The 18,172-nt window shown below is 43.1% G+C and overlaps 1 protein-coding gene and 1 pseudogene across 1 annotated transcript; both read right to left on the reverse strand.

The window, feature by feature from the left end:
• Positions 1-960: 960 nt before the first annotated feature.
• Positions 961-16,609, reverse strand: LOC117190482 (annotated as a pseudogene).
• LOC117190483 lies at positions 6,620-8,900 on the reverse strand. The gene is made up of 2 exons (XM_033395551.1): positions 7,335-8,900; positions 6,620-7,257 (listed from the first exon to the last, which is right to left on the reverse strand). Exon 1 carries the CDS (start codon positions 8,406-8,408, stop codon positions 7,533-7,535), a length of 876 nt encoding a protein of 291 aa, XP_033251442.1. The 5' UTR covers positions 8,409-8,900; the 3' UTR covers positions 6,620-7,257; positions 7,335-7,532.
• Positions 16,610-18,172: the final 1,563 nt, after the last annotated feature.

An 18,172-nucleotide genomic window follows, 5' to 3' on the forward strand; every position in this document is an offset into this window, starting at 1 on the left:
ATGAAAGGCACTCGGAGGGATAATACGAGCCATTAGGGGGCGGATGTAAATGAAGGTCTTGATTCTTAACGGTAGAATATCACGATCTGCTGGGTCTGGCCCCCTACAATGCAGGTAATAGCACCATAAAGTAAGCTGTAAATTTCTAATATTGTCATCAGCTCGAGTGCTCTCCCGCTCTGTAGCTCTGTAGCTCTGTTAACGTGAGACCGGCATTGGTATGGTACGGTTATGCATATGCATTCCGCTCTCTCAACTGCGCACTCTCTCGAGCTCTGTTCCCTAGTCAACAAAATACCTTTTGCCCATTATCAAAACTTTCATTAAGCCAAATTGCATAAATAAATTAAATAAAATTGCATACTCGGTTTCGGAGAACACTCCATTATAATACCCCCCCCCCCCCACACACCACACACACACACACACACACTAGGATGTGTTTAATTAAAATGTCAGAATCATTTCCATACAGATTTTAATTGCATTTTTTGGTTTCTGAACCAATAGTATAACTATTAACACATGTAAATGTAAATACATGTATGTAAATGATGCTCAAAAGCCTGTTTAGGCAGAAATGAAATGCATTTGCATATTTAATGGACAAAACGGACAAAGACAAAGTCCTGACATCTGTATAGTGCTCGACCTGCAGCATATATTGAAAAATATATTAAAAAAGGATAATTATCAAATTTCCTGACCCAGAAATTATTGAAAAGGAAAAAAGTGCCAAAGGATTGTTCTGGCATGGTTTGTATATTGTTTTATTCCGTATCAAATTGTAAATTATTTGTATGTATATAGAGTACATTATATATAGTCTGCATTATACAATTCAATGTTTTGTTACAAAATCGGTAGGCATTTACAGATGCTCGCGCTCGGTATCTTTGTAGCGGGAAACATTGTTTGTTTAACATAAATAAAACAGAAATTAAAAGAAGGCTTCTTAGATTGGTTTTTTCGTTGGTTTCTTATATTAACTTTGTTGCTTTATTATTACAATTTCAAATTATTTCAAAAATACAGCTTATTTTTAAGTTAAAACGAGAATTACTGACATCAAAAGCGAATCATGTCTGATGCTGCTCAATCCCCAATCCTTTCGCTCACTAAATAAGTAATGTTTTACACAACAATTTAATGGCGAAGGCGGATGATCGAGTGGCGGGACACCAGCTAGGATGGATCGCTTCGAATCTATGATAGTCTATTGTCATGAATCTCTCCCGTGGCGGTTCGTACAAAGATGAAGCTATTTATAGAAAGATTTTGTAAATATCCCCTCCCCAGTTCTAGTCCTCATCCTGTGGCGTTGCTCCTGTGGAAGTGGACGCATGGTCTTTGGCACTTTCGCTGGCTTTGCTGTCAGAGGCGGATGCTGCCGCGGACGCTGGCACCGAGGGGCCGCTTCCACTGCCGTTCTTGTTACGCGCATCCGTCTCATCGCCATTGCCTGCATTGGCCTTTGCCTCCAAGGCGCGAATGCGGTTCTCCTGCTTCACGATGATCGCCTTGAGTTTCCGTATCTCATCCTGGATGCTTCGCAGATCCTTTTCCTGTGAGGGTTCAAGCCATTGATTAGTGGGAAAATCTCGCCCGCGAGTCCAAGTACTTACCGACAAAACCGCTGCCGGAGGTCCACCCTCACTGGCATCATTGTTGTTCGCAGCTGCGTTATAGCCGATGCTCAGACTGCTGCTGGCAGCTCCGGAACTGCCACCGCCGCCCCTGGGCTTGTTGAGTATGTTGGCCTTCTTGTTGACCGACAGAGACTTGCTGGCCGATGAGGAAACGTAGCCACCCTGTACAATAGAGACGCGATCCTGATTAGGTTTATTAGAATATCTGTTCGTTTCGGAACACAACAAGGAACAATGAACACAACAACAAGCGCCACGCGGCATGCGTATTAAGGGCGAGTTTAAGCCAAGAGAAGTACAAAAGTTTCGTTTAAGAGCGGTCTGTTAAATGGTGGATTCGTGTGCTGTGTGCTGTATGCTGTGGGTGCGGTCTGTGACTGTGACTGGTTGTGGCTGGGAAGACGAGACACAAACGTATATAACTCAGAAATCGGAGAAAGCAGGCAGGCGAAGGCAGGACAATCTGGTAGTCAATGACGGGCAGAGCAGCGCAAAAAGGCAACTAGAAGAAGCCGTTGGAATACTTTTGCATGGGGCAACGACACAGAGGCAGCGGCTGCCTCAACAACTTCGAGCCGCATTGCCGCCTGTGTGTGAGCCCTGAGAGCACGCATGCTGGTTCTTACAAATCCGATGACCGTACACTCTGTGTGCGGGCGGATCAGCTGGCAGAGAGGCCAAGGCTTTCCTGGACCCAGCAGTGAGCGCTGTATTCCCAACGTTAGGTAGGCAGAACGTGCAGGTGCAGGAGGGTCGCAATGACCACTTACTTTGAGCGAGAATGTGAGGGGATCTGCGTCCTTGCCGTCTATCCACTCCTCAGCCGTAGTGGCGGCGTCCTCCGCCAGCGTGTCGGGATAGAGATCCTCCTGAAACAGGTCAGACTTTCGGGGCACGGTCATTGAGATAACCTGGCAGAGGCCGTTGTTGTTCATGCGATAAAACTTGGCCACCTCACAGGTGGTCACGTCACAGCCGCGCTTTGGCATCAGGCCAATGCCTCGTTGCGGCTCTGTCGTCTGAAATGTGTTGATGTAATGAACGAACGGTGGCTCTGGCGTAACCTGCGGATGTAGAGTTGAAGAGAGTAAGAGTGGTAGGTTCGTCTATACGCTTCCGTTCACCCACCTCGAAGTACCTAATGACTGAGTCGCCCTTGCCGCAAAGATAAATCACATTCGTGTCTGCGTCGTATAGCGGGAACATTATGCCGTTGGACGTATCAAGCTCGACCATGACAATAGGCTCGTTCAGGGCGTCCGGGGCTCTGAGCGAATACTGACGCTCCGAGCTCCGGTTGAAGCCGGTGGTGAAGATGAGGCCGTGGCGCAAGAAGATTGCGCGCGTCGCCTTTGAGCCCTCGTGACACATGGCCTCACTTACCAGTTCGGCGGTGCGCGGGTCGTAGATGCGGATCTTCTTGTCCTTGCAGGTGGTGACGAGCTTAGAGCCGTCCCAGTTGAAGCAGGCGCTGTACACGATGTCCGGATGCGAGTCGATGTGGACGAGGATCTCGCCAGTCCCCACATTCCAGATGACAACCTAAAGATATCAATTTATCAGTGAGGGATATATCACTGATATCACTACATAACAGAGGGATGTATTTAGAGATGCTCACCTGATTATCCGAGCCGGCGGTGAGTAGAACGTTGAGTGCCGATGGATGCCACAGAACCAGACCTACGCGACGCTGATGGAACACCATATCAACGACGGGCTCGGTGAGGGTGCGCGACAGTCCTCCATCGGGAATCTGCCAGACCTTCACCACACAATCCTCAGACCCGGAGGCGATCACATTATCGTTATGAGGGCACCATGCTATGTCCAGCACAGGTCCCTTGTGTCCGCCCACCAGCGGATGATCGGCGGCAATGCGTCCAACCTGAAAGCAGTCCACGAGATTGCCATTGGAACGCTTTGCTAAATTTAATTATTAATTTTTACGGCGTCATCGCCAAACTCTGACGACATCAACCGACATCTCCCCCCACGACCCATTGGCCCAGTTTCCGGATCATTATTTATAGCCGACTCCATAGCCGGCTGCATTCATTTCTGCTAAACTGCTAAATGCGCTAATCTCCGACGCACTTCAAAGCATTTCGTAATTCACGAACTTCATGCTGGCTGCCCCTTGGCGGCAAGCAAGGAAAATGGTCGCCTTATAGAAGAGAAGATGTCGCGCGAATACGGCGAACAGAGTAGATAATGTTATTATACCACGCGCCAAATAGACTGTTTATAATATTGGCGCAAAAGGTCCATGGATGTTTCGTGCTTTTATGATTTTATTTTTACTTAATTCTTTTCAACCTCCTCGTCTTGTCGATACCGCCAAAAGTGCCCATTGAACCCCAGTTCCGATCACTCGTTCTCTCATAGTTCTAGTTCGCAGAACTAGAACTATCGGATGATAATTCATATCGATACTTACGATATTTCGTACAACGTTAATAGTAAATACAATTGTAGAGTTATAATACTAAACAATCTAACAGCTCGGCCATCCTGACAATTAGATCGCCCTCGATCGTAAATATGTAATTAAGAGTAATTTTAATTTAATGTGTATATATATAAATTGTTAACTATTTAAGTAGGAGTCACTTTCACACTGATTACGCCAATCTGCCCATTTCCTTAATCGGCATGCCTCTATAATGCCCTCATACGGGATTTGACTTATTTGGCAGTTTTCAATGTCATTTAACACATATCTGTCGTTCGGCAATACCTTTTTGATGATGTACGGACCCCTGTACTTCAGAACAAATTTTTTATTTGTACCTATTGTGGTGTCAATGTTTCTCATTACAACGAAATCGCCTTCCAAGAACTCAATATGATTTTTGTGATTCCTTTCAAAATACTCTTCACTCTTCTGCTGACAATGCTCGATTTTATCCAAAGATTTCTTACGTACTGATTCTAAATTGAGTTCGGTCTTGTTTATCATCTAAGTATTCTGTTAACGCGTCAATATTACAACCCCTCTGTTGGACTCCGAATAACAACACTGAAGGCAATTCTTTCGAGGTCGAATGGACTGAGTTATTAATTGCATATTCAGCCTTTATTAAAAATTTGCTCCAATCTTCGTGATTTATTGGCTCAGTTATTTTGGAGAGCATAGCTTTCATAGTTCTGTTAACCCGTTCTACCTGACCATTCGCTTGGGGTGAAGCAGTTGCCAATTTCACGTGTTCTATATTATTTTCTAGCTAAAATTTACTAAATTCTAATGATGTAAAACACGTTCCTCTATCGCTGATAATTCTACGTGGACGACTATAAAATTGAAAATACTTTGAAAAACATGTGTTGACTTCTTTAGTGCTTGTCGTATTTACAGAAAACAATTTTACAAATTTCGTAAAGGCGTCAATGATAACTAATACATGCTTCTTCTTTGATATAACAGCGGGAAGTGGTCCAAAATGGTCTACGTGTAAGGTGTCGAATGGGATTGGTCGCTTAGGAATATTGTGAAGTGTTTGATTATTCGCATGTGTGGGGACTGAAAACATGATACATTTTAAACAATTTCCTATAAAAAAATCGATTTTAGATCTCATATTCGGGAACCAATAATGTCTTAAGATTTCTTTCATACATTTCTCGGTTCCTAAGTGACATAAGTTTTCGTGAACTCTTCTGATTATTTGCGTTTCCATTTCAGCTGGGACATAAAACAGCTCAACGTCGTTCTCACCTATTTTATAAACAATTCCGTCGCTCAATGAAAATTTCATAACAGGTCCATGCTCCAATTGTTCTTTTAATTTTCCTATATGGTTGTCCCTGTTTTGTGTTATCTGAAGCTGAAGATTAATGTCGTCGCACTCAATCACGGAAACTATTCGGTCTTTGCTTTCATGAATTGTCACTATTGGTTCATATTCAAAATCTTGATTAAGCGCTGAAGGATATCTACTTAAGGTGTCCACATGGGACATATATTTTCCACTACGATGTTTTAAAGTGTAATTATAATTTGCTAGCTCTATGGCCCATCTGGCGATATTTGAATGAAGACGTCCCTTTCCTAAACATAAAACTACTGAGTTACAATCTGTTATAATTCTAAACGGAATCCCTTCTAAATAAATTCGAAATTTCCTCAATGAATAGATCACAGCTAACGTTTCCAGTTTGAAACTTTCGTATCTTGCCTCTAGTTTTGTCGCTCTCTGTGAAAAATATGCTGTTGGGTGAAACTTATTGTCATCTTGTTTCTGCAACAAAATTCCACCAAAGCCTTCACTACTTGCATCACAATGCCATTCTGTTTCTCGATTTGGATTATACAGAGCTAATACTGGTGACGAAATCAGTTTTTCTCGAAGATATTCAAAAATTTGTATGCATTTGTCTTGAAGCTCAAACTTAGTTCCAGGTTTTGTAAGTTCTTGTAATGGTTTTGCTATTTTTGAGTAAGCAGGGATGAAACGCCTAAAATAAGAGAATAATCCCAAAACCTTTTGCATTTCATGGCGATCTTTAGGCAATGGCAGATGCTTAATGGTTGCTGTGTGTTCACAGTTTGGGCTTATTCCCCTACCAGAAAGGGTATATCCCAAGAACTCAATACTTTCATAACCAAATTGACATTTACTAACCTTAATTTCTAGTCGATATTCTCCGAGAATTCTTAAAACTCTACCTACTGTTATAAGATGTTCGTTCAACGACTTGGAACCTATAGCGATATCGTCCATATAAACTACTACATTACCCTCGCGAATTATTGGTTGTAAAATGAAATTAATAAATCTCATAAATACTGCTGGTGCATTCATAAGTCCAAAAGGCATTCTTGTGTATTCATATTGTCCGCTAGGTATGACAAATGCTGTATACTGCACCGAACTCTCTGCTACTTTTACTTGGTGATAACTGTGTTTCAAATCTAAAAGTTTAAAAATTGTGTTCCCTTCTAATCTCTCTAAGCAGTCGTCTAGTACTGTCCTCTTCTTTTGTTATTTCAATACTATATATATACGGTATATCTATGTCGGTTCTTTCTAATGATTCACTTGCCATATGCTTTTGCTCGTTATCTTTCAATAAAAGGTCAATGTTATTACAATTCAATTGGTCACTAATCTTATTCTCATAATTTTCATCCTTTAATAATCCATTATTATTGATATCTGATAACATCATCTCACTATCTCTATTTGTCAATACTACATTTTCAATTTGCTCACTCTCAATGTTCACTAATACTCTATTTTTATCTAAGTCACTGTTCACTAATACTCTATTTTCATCTAAGTCACTGTTCACTAATACTCTATTTTCAATTGAGACCATATTGCTTTGCGTAACTCGCTTTACATTTTCAATTTCATTTTCAAAAATTAATTTTATTCCATAATTTTCAAGGAAACTGCGCCCCAGAAGGACATTACACGAAATATAGTTGTTTGGTACAACGAAAAATATAAGTTCTTTTTCAATGTTATGAAAAACTAAATTGACAAATATTTTTCCAAAAATGCTTATTCTCGAACCGTTAACTCCAAAATACTCTGTCGGTCTTAGTACACCATCAAAATTTTCATAAGGTATCGCCGAGCGCTGCATCAAATTAATAGCGCTACCGGTGTCCAACATGCCAGAAAGAAATTTAATTTGATACCTGCGTTTTATATCAGTGTAAAAATATACCACTACCTGATTAACAATAGGAACAAACATATTGTTCTCCTCTCTGTCGTCCATTGGCGGGTTGCTGGCTGTACCCACGGATCGCTGGGTTGGCATAGGCTTCTGTTGGCAATCCTTCACCTGGTGCTGCATGGATCCACACTGGAAACACGATCCCTTCTCCCGATTAGGTGCGGGACACGATGAAGCATAATGGCCATGTGCTCAACAATTATAGCAGCGCACCTGGCTCCGGTCATTTCCGGAAGCGGTCGTCTCAGTACGCTTAAAATTCGTCTGGGTACTCTTCCTCAAAGCCTCGTATTGTCGAGCTAGCTTCTTAAGTTTTCCGATGGTCGACGCTGAATACAATAAGGCGATACTGGAAGATCGATCACGAAAACCATCAATGATGAACTGCACTGTCAATTTCTCTTCGATGTCGGCACGCATAGCAATTTCTTCCATGCGAAGAATATATCCCATTACGGAGTTTTTCTCCGGGTTGAAAAAGGTTTCCTTCAACAGAAGTACCACGTCGGCAGTTGAATTGCTGCGGCCAAAAGTTTTAAGGAAGTTTCCCTTAAACTCGTCGTAAGTCTTTGATTTGTCGACACGCATGAACAAGTCCGCCTCTGTTCCCGCCTTCATCAACATGCGCACACAACGAAGCTTAAAATTGCTGCTTTCGTTCACGCCTCCGCAAATCCGTTCAAAATTCAAGACCCATTCAGAGGCTTCATCATTTTCACTGACAGAAAAAGGGGCAATAAGTTGCTTGACCATTCGGATGTCATCGGTCATATAGTTGTCCATTACCATTAAGGCAGCCAGTTTCTTCTTTTTCTCAGCCACCCTTATTGCGGCGTCAAGTAATTCTTCTTCTTTCATATCGTCGATCTGCTCATTTTCAGACACTTTTCCATCCGATTCAATATCCGATTTATTCACCGGACTTTCAGAAACTTCGTCCATTCCACCACTTATGGCAAGCTTACGAAGTTGCCTTAGTGTTGCGCTGGCTGGAAAAATGACCTCCTTCTCCAGCAACCACTCTACAATTTTTTCTTTGTCAATGTTTGCCATGGTCTCCTCGGCCATTTATAAAATGTCGGGGATGCCAGTAGACAAATACTTATGTAGGCAGATACTTTAAAGGGCTACGATCCCACTTCTGAAGTTATTGGCGCAAAAGGTCCATGGATGTTTCGGGCTTTTATGATTTTATTTTTACTTAATTCTTTTCAACCTCCTCGTCTTGTCGATACCGCCAAAAGTGCCCATTGAACCCCAGTTCCGATCAGTCGTTCTCTCATAGTTTTAGTTCGCAGAACTAGAACTATCGGATGATAATTCATATCGATACTTACGATATTTCGTACATGGAAAATATATGTCCCATGTGGACACCTTAAGTAGATATCCTTCAGCGCTTAATCAAGATTTTGAATATGAACCAATAGTGACAATTCATGAAAGCAAAGACCGAATAGTTTCCGTGATTGAGTGCGACGACATTAATCTTCAGCTTCAGATAACACAAAACAGGGACAACCATATAGGAAAATTAAAAGAACAATAGTAAATACAATTGTAGAGTTATAATACTAAACAATCTAACAATAATTATAATCTTTTTCAAAATAATTCACATTGAATTCAGTGATAAGTGATATATAACTGTGATCTTTATTGGTATATCATATGTCCTTAAAGGACGCATACTTGAATTCTCAGAAGTTCATTTTAATTTCATAATTGTGGCTACACAAATTAGAGTGCTTACGATCCCTGATATTAAAACATATATCCTAGAGAATCCCTTGCCACATGAGAGCCCTGACCACTTGACAGGCCTCACTCGTCCGTTCATTGTCGCTCCGCCTTCCGGCCAAGCCAAATCCAGTACTCATAAAATATGTAAAATAGAGCGTGTGAAAGCCGCTTTACATCGAAATCGACGCTTAAAAAAACGGCAGCAAGCTGAAACCAAAAACTTTCGTAGATGTTCGCCGCACATTTTGCATTCAAATTTGTTCCAATTAGAACAGCGCCCGCCGGAGGCCACTGCCTACAATTGCCTTTTGACCAAATGCGGCCAATGGATCATCGTGGCTGAGGTGGAAAATAGTGGCTAGTGGAACTGTGCTGCCCACGCATCCATTTGGACAGGGACAGGGACAGCGACAGCGACGGCGAGAGACGACAGCTGTACGGATGCGCATGTGGCTCGATTTGGAATCGATTATTGAAGAGTGAAAACGAAACTTATTGGAAATCATAAGAATAATATGTACTTTATGGCCAAATAATTCCCACCAGCAGAGTGTGTTGCAATGCAAACATTTTCCCAAATATCATTTGTGGTCTCTCTGTCTCGGTTGTCTCTCTCTCTCTCGCTCTCTCTATCTTTTGCTGGTAAAATTAGACAATTTGGTTTGTCATGTTGGCTCTGGGCCAAATTACAAAAGTGCGCCAACCAAAAGAACTGCGAGAGACTCAAGAAAGAGACAGAGAGAAAAAAAGAGGGACAGACTCATCCGCAGAATTCATAACTATAAATACATATCGGAGTATCCATCCGAGTATCCGAATCGGAGGGAATCAGGCGAAATCCATCGACGTCACTCGCGAGTCGCCCGTCCAGTCCTCAAATGGCTACAAACTTTATGCCAAAAAAGTACCCTATAAATAGTTGGCCATTGTCCGATTTAAAAATACGTACTCGGCCAGAGGCTACGCCGAGTGAATATTTTTATAATAGGGCTTTCCTATACAGACGCTACAGGGCTGGGGCTGGGGCTGGCTATGCATACTCACTTTATTGTGTGGCAAGACGATAAAGGCACCACCGCCCGCCGACTCCACAATGATGGCCAGGAACTTTGGATTGACGGCGCAGAATGTGGAGTCCCAGCTGGACTTGGAGACGCGTATGTTGTCGTAGCACTGCTCCCGCTTCAGGGCCTGGCCAATATAATTGCGAAATTTTTAACTGCGTACCACCCGAAATGACATCTTGGGGCTGTGCTGGAGTCGGCTCTCTTGGGTTTCGCTTGGGTTGGCGGCAGGTCAATGGTCAGTCGGTTGAGTTTCTCTGCGTTTAAAGCTCTGCAAGAAGAGAAAATGTATTTAACTCTCTCTCTTTCTCTCTCTCTCACGCGGTCTGGGCATACTACTTCGAGGGGATAGCGAGAACTAAGCGAAATCTGAATTTCGAGAGGCGTATAAACGATCATTAGCTGCGCTCGAGTGTGTAGTGTGCCGATGTGTTTAACGCGTTTTCTTTCTCCGCGTTTCGCAGAGCCACGATTTGTTTTATAAATTTGCTAATGCCTTGCCTGCTTGCTTGTTGCGAAAATCAATAAGCTTTCCCATTCGAAGATTACCAACTATTGTTGCATCGAAGTCGGTTATGGCATCAGCTTTAATAATATCAATTTTTGCGACTCGAACCGGAAATTGGATAAAGGGGACGCCTAGAACAACGCTTTCACCCGACACCTGCCGCAAAGGCGCCACTCTCGTCAGTGAGCAACCAGCCAAGCCGAAACGTGTCGAATTATCAGTTTAGTCAGAGAACAACCTCTCGGAACTCGGAACCCCTTTTTATATGACATCATAATGCTGAAATATAACCATAATGAATCGGCTGCCAGCACGTGAATTATGGCACAAACCTCCAAGCCGCCAAACTGACAAAACTCCGAAAGAGACTTCTAGATAGCCCCGGAATTCGTTGTATACATTTCTGGGTTGGGCTGCCTTCTGTCCTCTCCCTGTCTCCGTTCCGACCAGCTTTCGTTCTTAATCAGAACGAGGGGAACGTTGTGAGTTGCTGCGGACACCGCAACTCTACAGTTATACCCGATACTAAGTCAGTATGGCTCTCCTCCGGCAGACGCCGCTAATATTAAACGACACGACAAGGAGTGCGTGCGAGAGAGACAGAAAATCAGTCTGAGCGTGACGTCGGGGGCTGCGTAGCCAGTGCAAATTGATTTGTTCCTTTTGGCTATAAAAATTATCTGATCTGGTCCAGATTCAGCAATCTGATAGATATGGTCGCTATCTATGATTCTGCGTTTTTAGTTTTCTCGAATGTGCAATATTGTGGATGCAACAGATTTTCGTGTTTTGTGGGGGCGGAAGGGGGTGGGGCGAAATTTTGAGATATAAGTTTTATAGTGAGATCTAACAGGAGTGTGGATACCAAATTTGGTTGCTCTAGCTCTTATAGTCTTTGAGCACTAGGCGCTGAAGGGGACGGACAGACGGACGGACGGACAGACGGACAGACGGACAGACAGACAGACAGACAGGGCCCAATGGACTCGGCTATTGATGCTGATCAAGAATATATATACTTTATGGGGTCGGAAACGATTCCTTCTGGACGTTACACACATCCACTTTTACCACAAATCTAATATACCCCAATACTCATTTTGAGTATCGGGTATAAAAAGTGGCGCAAATTTTTTTTACTTTTATGCTTTGTTTTGCTTAAAAGTATTCATATTTATTAGTCGGCCACAGCCACAAAAGTTTGTCATTGACCCGCTAAAATACCAAAAAACCGAAAACCGAAAAGAGCCCTCAAAGCATATGTACGTGTATTTCTCGCCACAAGGTTAGCCCTTGGCTGTTTCGATATCCGTATCTGTATCTGTTCTGGGGTGTTGGCCAGCTCTCGCTTCAGTGTTTGAGAGGCGGCTCCTATCCTATCGCGACGGCCTCTCTGCTGATAAAGAAATATCAGCTAGGAGCTGCCTAAATACAGCAAAGATAATTTTCAAGTGATTCAGCACGTCTATAGCAGCTTTGAAATGTTTGGGACCAATTGGAAAATTCTCCAAAACGAGCACAGAATGTGTATATAGCCAAATATCTATATCTATATCTATTTCTATATGGCATGTATCGGATATTTATGTGAACACCTTCGCTTGCAGGCGGGAAAAATTGTTGGCTGAAGGTCAAACTTATTAATAGACGAGGGGGAACGTTGTGAGTTGCAGCGGACACCGCAACTCTACAGTTATACCCGATACTAAGTCAGTATGGCTCTCCTCCGGCAGACGCTGCTAATATTGAACGACACGACAAAGAGTGCGTGCGAGAGAGACAGAAAATCAGTCTGAGCGTGACGTCGGGGGCTGCGTAGCCAGTGAAAATTGATTTGTTCCTTTTGGCTATAAAAATGATCTGATCTGATCCAGATTCAGCAATCTGATAGATATGATCATTATCTATGATTCTGCGTTTTTAGTTTTCTCGTATCCTCAATATTGTGGATGCAACAGATTTTCGTCCTTTGTGGGGGCGGAAGGGGGTGGGGCGAAATTTTGAGATATACGTTTTATAGTGAGATCTAACCGGAGTGCGGATACCAAATTTGGTTACTCTAGCCTTAAAAGTCTCTGAGATTTGTGAATATCCCCAGATTTTCATCCTTTGCGGGGGCGGAAGGGGGTGTGGCGAAATATAAGGATATATAAGGAGTGTGGATACCAAATTTGGTTGCTCTAGCTTTTATAGTCTCTGAGATCTAGGCGCTAATGTTTTACTCTAAGCAACGCCGGCTATGCTACGTGTGTGTTAGAGAGAGACAGGGCGAGAAAAAATGAAATTGTTTTCTTGATGCTGGCTATAATAATAATACGATCTTATTTAAATTCTGCAGTCTAAAAGATATGGTCATTCTCTTCTGCGTTTTTGGTCATTCTCTTCTGCGTTTTTGGTTTTCTCGTATCTTTAAAATTGTGGATGCCACAGATTTTCGTCCTTTGTGGAGGCGGAAGTGGGCGGAGCGAAGTTTTAAAATATTTTTGTAGCAGTGACATATCCCAGAAGTCTGGATCCAAAACATCGTTGCTCTAGCTCTTATAGTCTTTGAGCACTAGGCGCTGAAGGGGACGGACGGACGGACAGACGGACAGACAGACATGGCTCAATCGACTCGGCTATTGATGCTGATCAAGAACATATATACTTTATGGGGTCGGAAACGATTCTCTCTGGACGTTACACACATCCACTTTTACCACAAATCTAATATACCCCAATACTCATTTTGAGTATCGGGTATAATTAAATCATCTTCGGGCGAAATTTTAGTTTATTTTCATATAGAAACATTCACACAACGAAGCGATGTAAGTCGCATTTGATGTGTTTATTCATTTCGTTGGCATTGCTGGCATTTTCCATGCCTGAGCTACCAACCTCGCCCCAATCCTCCTCCTCCCTTCCCGCTCCGGAGCGGCAAACCCCATTGCATTTTCATCTAAGATTTCCAAATGCCAAAAATGTGGGCGTATCATCGGATTCTCACACTTGCACTTGCGCTTGCCTTTGCTTTAAAGTTTAAACAGAAGCCCTGCAGCGATAATGGTCCTCCACATAACGGAAGTTGATACTAATACTTAAGCACAATTGTATCCATACATATATGCATGTAAATATCGTATAAAGAATTGTATAGGAGTCTCGCCATGCGGGTGGTGCGATTGAGTGCTCAATGTCAGATTAAACAGAAATGCATTAAAGTGGGTGGAAAAAGTCAAAGACGACCGACATCATTTGATGATGATGTTGCCTTTGGGACATGCCATGCCCCATGCCTCCATTTGATTGCTGTTTTGGTCCAGCGGGCAAACGGGCTCCCTAGTTCCCGATCTCTCGAGCGGCACTGGCCACAAATCGACTTAATGCTTGATTGCAAATCTTGGCGCTTTGTTTACCGGACAATTCTAATTGCTAACAAATGTGGTCGTGTCGCTGCTGCTTGGCGGCGTGACTAAAGCACCCGGTGCCCTCTCAGCGGGAGAGAGGTTGCAGGGATAGAAAGAGAGCGCAGATGACTCGACGGTGCAGTCAATTAAGCGTAGTAATTTTCAGCAGCCGCCACAAATGCAATGCTGTCGAATGTGAGCGCAAATACACAAAGTAAAGTGAAATAAAGTTCAAGTGATAGAGGAGGGGGGATGCTTCGAATGCTCCAATTGTGCCAATGGAGGCCCCGTTACAGTGTTCCATTGTGAATGCGGCAGCGTGGCATCTAATAAGCTCACAATGGCGAAGGTGTCATCATGGCATGTACTTGCAACACTGAGGCATGCAGCATGCCTTCATGCATCCATCCATCCATGAGTCATTCGACTAACCGCCACTGATGTCCGATAAGTGGGGAGGAGGAGACCACATTGCTTATCGGCTGTCAGCTGCATTGAAAACTTTCGCTGCCGATGATGTCATTGATGCACTGGGGCAACGTCATTGGATATTCGTTTAAGGTTCATCAAACTGTTTGTTTGTCCCCTCTATGAACTTTGTGTTTGACTGGAGATTAACTTGAAATTTTGACAAAAACCGCGCAAGTGTCGGCTTGGTGGGTGTCGCCGTCGCCGTCGCCGTCGCCGTCTCCATTGCCGTTGCCTCTCCTGTTTGAGTGAAAGTGGAACTCTGTTGCTCAAATTAACTACTTGCATATGCAGCCCGCCCGACACCGCCCGTGATCTGTCTTCCCCTCGGCCACATGAGTGGCGGCTGTCGCTTGTTTTTGTTGCTGCTGTCTTAATTGCACAGCGATTCAGCCTCTGCTTCTTCCCCACCGTTTTGTCTACTTGTTGCTATTTTCTGCTTAGTCAGACTGGGCAGCAGGCCGTTTGTTTGGTCGTCTTTTTGAACACTGTCGTTTAATTTGCATATTTATCTCTCTCTCTTTCTCTCTCTGTATCGCAGTGTGTGTGTCTGGGAATGCGTTTATGCATTTGCTTGTATTGCGATATGCACCCTCTAGTAACAGGCAACTAGTTCCGCACTGGTGCCGCACTAGCTACCATTCTCACCTCCCTGGTTCCAGATCGATTACCCGCAATGTATTTCAGCGGAGAATTTAACACATGCATGTCCTAGGGAGGAACCACCCCTGGTTCCCGCTCGATTACCCTTCGATTACCCGTAGCTAGTTGCAGCTTGCCTCAGCTGATAACCGCAATAACCAATAACAGCTGTTCAGAGGCGAAGAGAAGGAGATCGCCATCTAAAGCAGCGTATAAACGTATTGTGTGTGTGTGTGTTTGATGCCAGTGCGTCTTTCATACAATATTTTGTCACTAATTGGTGTTGGAATCGCGCCCAAGAGCAACAGAGACAACAGCCACAAAAACAGAAATAACTGTGCGTGGGGGCGTATGCTAGCTCGCACTTTCTAAGACGCAGTCGCGACGACACCGTCGCCTCAGCCACCGCCACCGCTGGAGGTCACCCGTTTTTCACACTTGTTTCACACACTCCCATGCGCCCAGAACAGACACATGCTGTGTCTGATATTCTACGCTTTGACCAACTTGGAGCCACAAACGTGGCTCCGTTTGCTACAAATATTTCAAATTTTAAATTATCGTCTCAAGTTGGCGCCCACATCACGCACTTCAAAACGCTGCCGCATTCTCTTCGACCCCCTCTGGTGTAACTTGTTGCTTCAGCAAGCAACAATTGGCACATTCTCTCTATCCCCTTTCCTTTCCCGCTCATCCGATTCAGTCACAGTCCCTCTCTGGCTCTTTCTCTCTCATCTCTCACTACTCACTCTCTGGGCATAAACAAGCCGAACATTAGCCGGAAAACTAACACAAATTACAGTCAAAGCAGAAAAAACAATTAATACAGTAAAGTGCGAAGCAACAAATTCGGCTGCTGCTTGCTTGCTTTCCGATTTGTTTGATTTCCTTTTCTTTTTTGCACATTTTTCGGCATACGTCGCTATCTCTGTTTCTGCTGCTGCGGCGGCGCGTCTAAAGACGCTGCTTCTCTTTATTCCCTTTTTTGGGTATTGGACTCATATAACACCGTGCGAGAGTGGGAGAGAAGTAGTAAAATTTTTATAGCTGCACTCTTCACATGCACTGCGCTCTCCGCTCGCAAACTGCCGCAGTAGTCGCACTTATATTTTTACCGTGATTTTTAATGATTTTGTAATACGCGCGTTTATTGCTGAAGTATTCAATTGATTAGGCCGCTTTCTGGTCAGATAAATCACACAGTTCTTCAGTTGCCACACTACAAGTTGCCTCTAAATAGCCGCCGTGATTCATTTCACTTGACATTTAATTCTGCTGCCACACTTGCCAGGCCAAAGTCGCCGCAAGAAACCAAAATACCATCACTCGCACTCTCACTCATCTGGAGATTTACCTTTTGCCAGCGATTTGCAAATAGGTTTCCCACAGCAATTTCGGACTTTCAATAACAATTTTGAATTGAACAGCTAGCTGAAGATTTTTCAATGCGCCAACCAGCAGTGTGACCGCGGATTTATCGTTAGAATATACCGTCCGACCCTCAGAAATATACCAAAATGTACCGTCTCATTTTAAAAATATACCGTAAATACACTGACGAATACTAGTTCTATTATACATATTCCTCGTTTTTGATGTTCCGTGGAATATTACTAGCTATTTAGAAAATATAGTCATGCCCATATAATTTTATCCGATTAGTGAATCTATTTTCTAATTGACTGGTTCATTTTAAACACTGGCTTTTATTGCATTTTGTGTATAAAAAGTTTTTTTTATCGAAAATGGGCAAACAAAAACAACGAAAGAGGATAGTCGTTACTATTGTTCAATTTTGATATTCCGTCGAATATTATTAGCTATATAGAACATTTAGCCATGCCCACATAAATATATTCGAATAGGTCAAATCAAAAAAACAAAAGAGGATAGTCGTTCATATTGCTCAATTTAGAGATTCCGTTGAAGAAATCGGGCTAGCTAAAATCCTTAATTCTGCCACATAATTTTATCCCATTGATTAATAAATTTTCTACAAGAATGGCTAGTTTTTAGTCCTTGCTATTATTGTAAAAATAGGTTTAAACGAAAAAGTTCAACAAAAAAACAGTCGCAATGATGCGTGTAAGCCGTAGTATGGGCCTTTGTATACCCTATTTCGTTAATTTAATATGAAGATAAAACGTAACTAGGTTAGGTTAGGTAGAGGCGGTTGCAAGGCTCGCTCGGAGCCCGCCACACTTAGGCCGGTTTCGGCCCATTGTGATACCGTTTGGGATCATTCCCTTCCTGCAAAGTGAGACTTCATGTCAGCAGTTGTTCCAGCCAGATGCTCTTATAAAGTTAGCGATCTTTCTGGGACATAGTGTAGACATCTCCGAGATGTCGGTTAGAAAGGCAGATCCTAAGTGTTGTAGCCTTCTTCTGCTGAGAGCTGGACAGGAGCAGAACAGATGTTCCAATGTCTCCTCCTCGTCTCTGCAACTACGGCAGAAATCATTATGTGGGGCTACCTGTAAGCGTGGGTGCCTATTAGCCAATGTCCTGTAAGGGAACGTATGACTGCGCTGCACCTTTTCTGCCTAGTTTGCAGATCTCAGAGGTGCGCTTTTATCTATGGTCGGCCATGATAACCACTTAACGTCTGCCATTCGCTTGTATTACTCCTTTATGATAAACTTACAGGTTGCCATAGGCATAAAAATATCCTCCTTATCTTGTTAAAGGCGGGTTGTAGTACCAGATCTGGCCAGCTCGTCCGCTATACAGTTGTTATAGAGGGCTGATATGTGACGGCCCATATTTGGATGGACTTGTTTGTGTGCACAGAGCTGTAGCTTATCTGCATGCAAGGGAATAAACGGGAATAAAGCGAAAGCTTTTGACGGGAGAGCGAGCTTTGGGTTATCTTGGTGGGTTATCTAGCCCTTGTTCTTTAGAATGGGATGAAGAAACAAAATCAAAGCACAAGCGCTGGATCATTCGATCCATGGAACTAAATTGTGGAAGGTCAGTTTGGTGGTACGGCGAGATAAAAGAAAAGAAAAGAATAAAATG

This window comes from Drosophila miranda, assembly GCF_003369915.1.
Source record: "Drosophila miranda strain MSH22 chromosome Y unlocalized genomic scaffold, D.miranda_PacBio2.1 Contig_Y1_pilon, whole genome shotgun sequence".
Lineage (NCBI taxonomy): Eukaryota > Metazoa > Arthropoda > Insecta > Diptera > Drosophilidae > Drosophila > Drosophila miranda.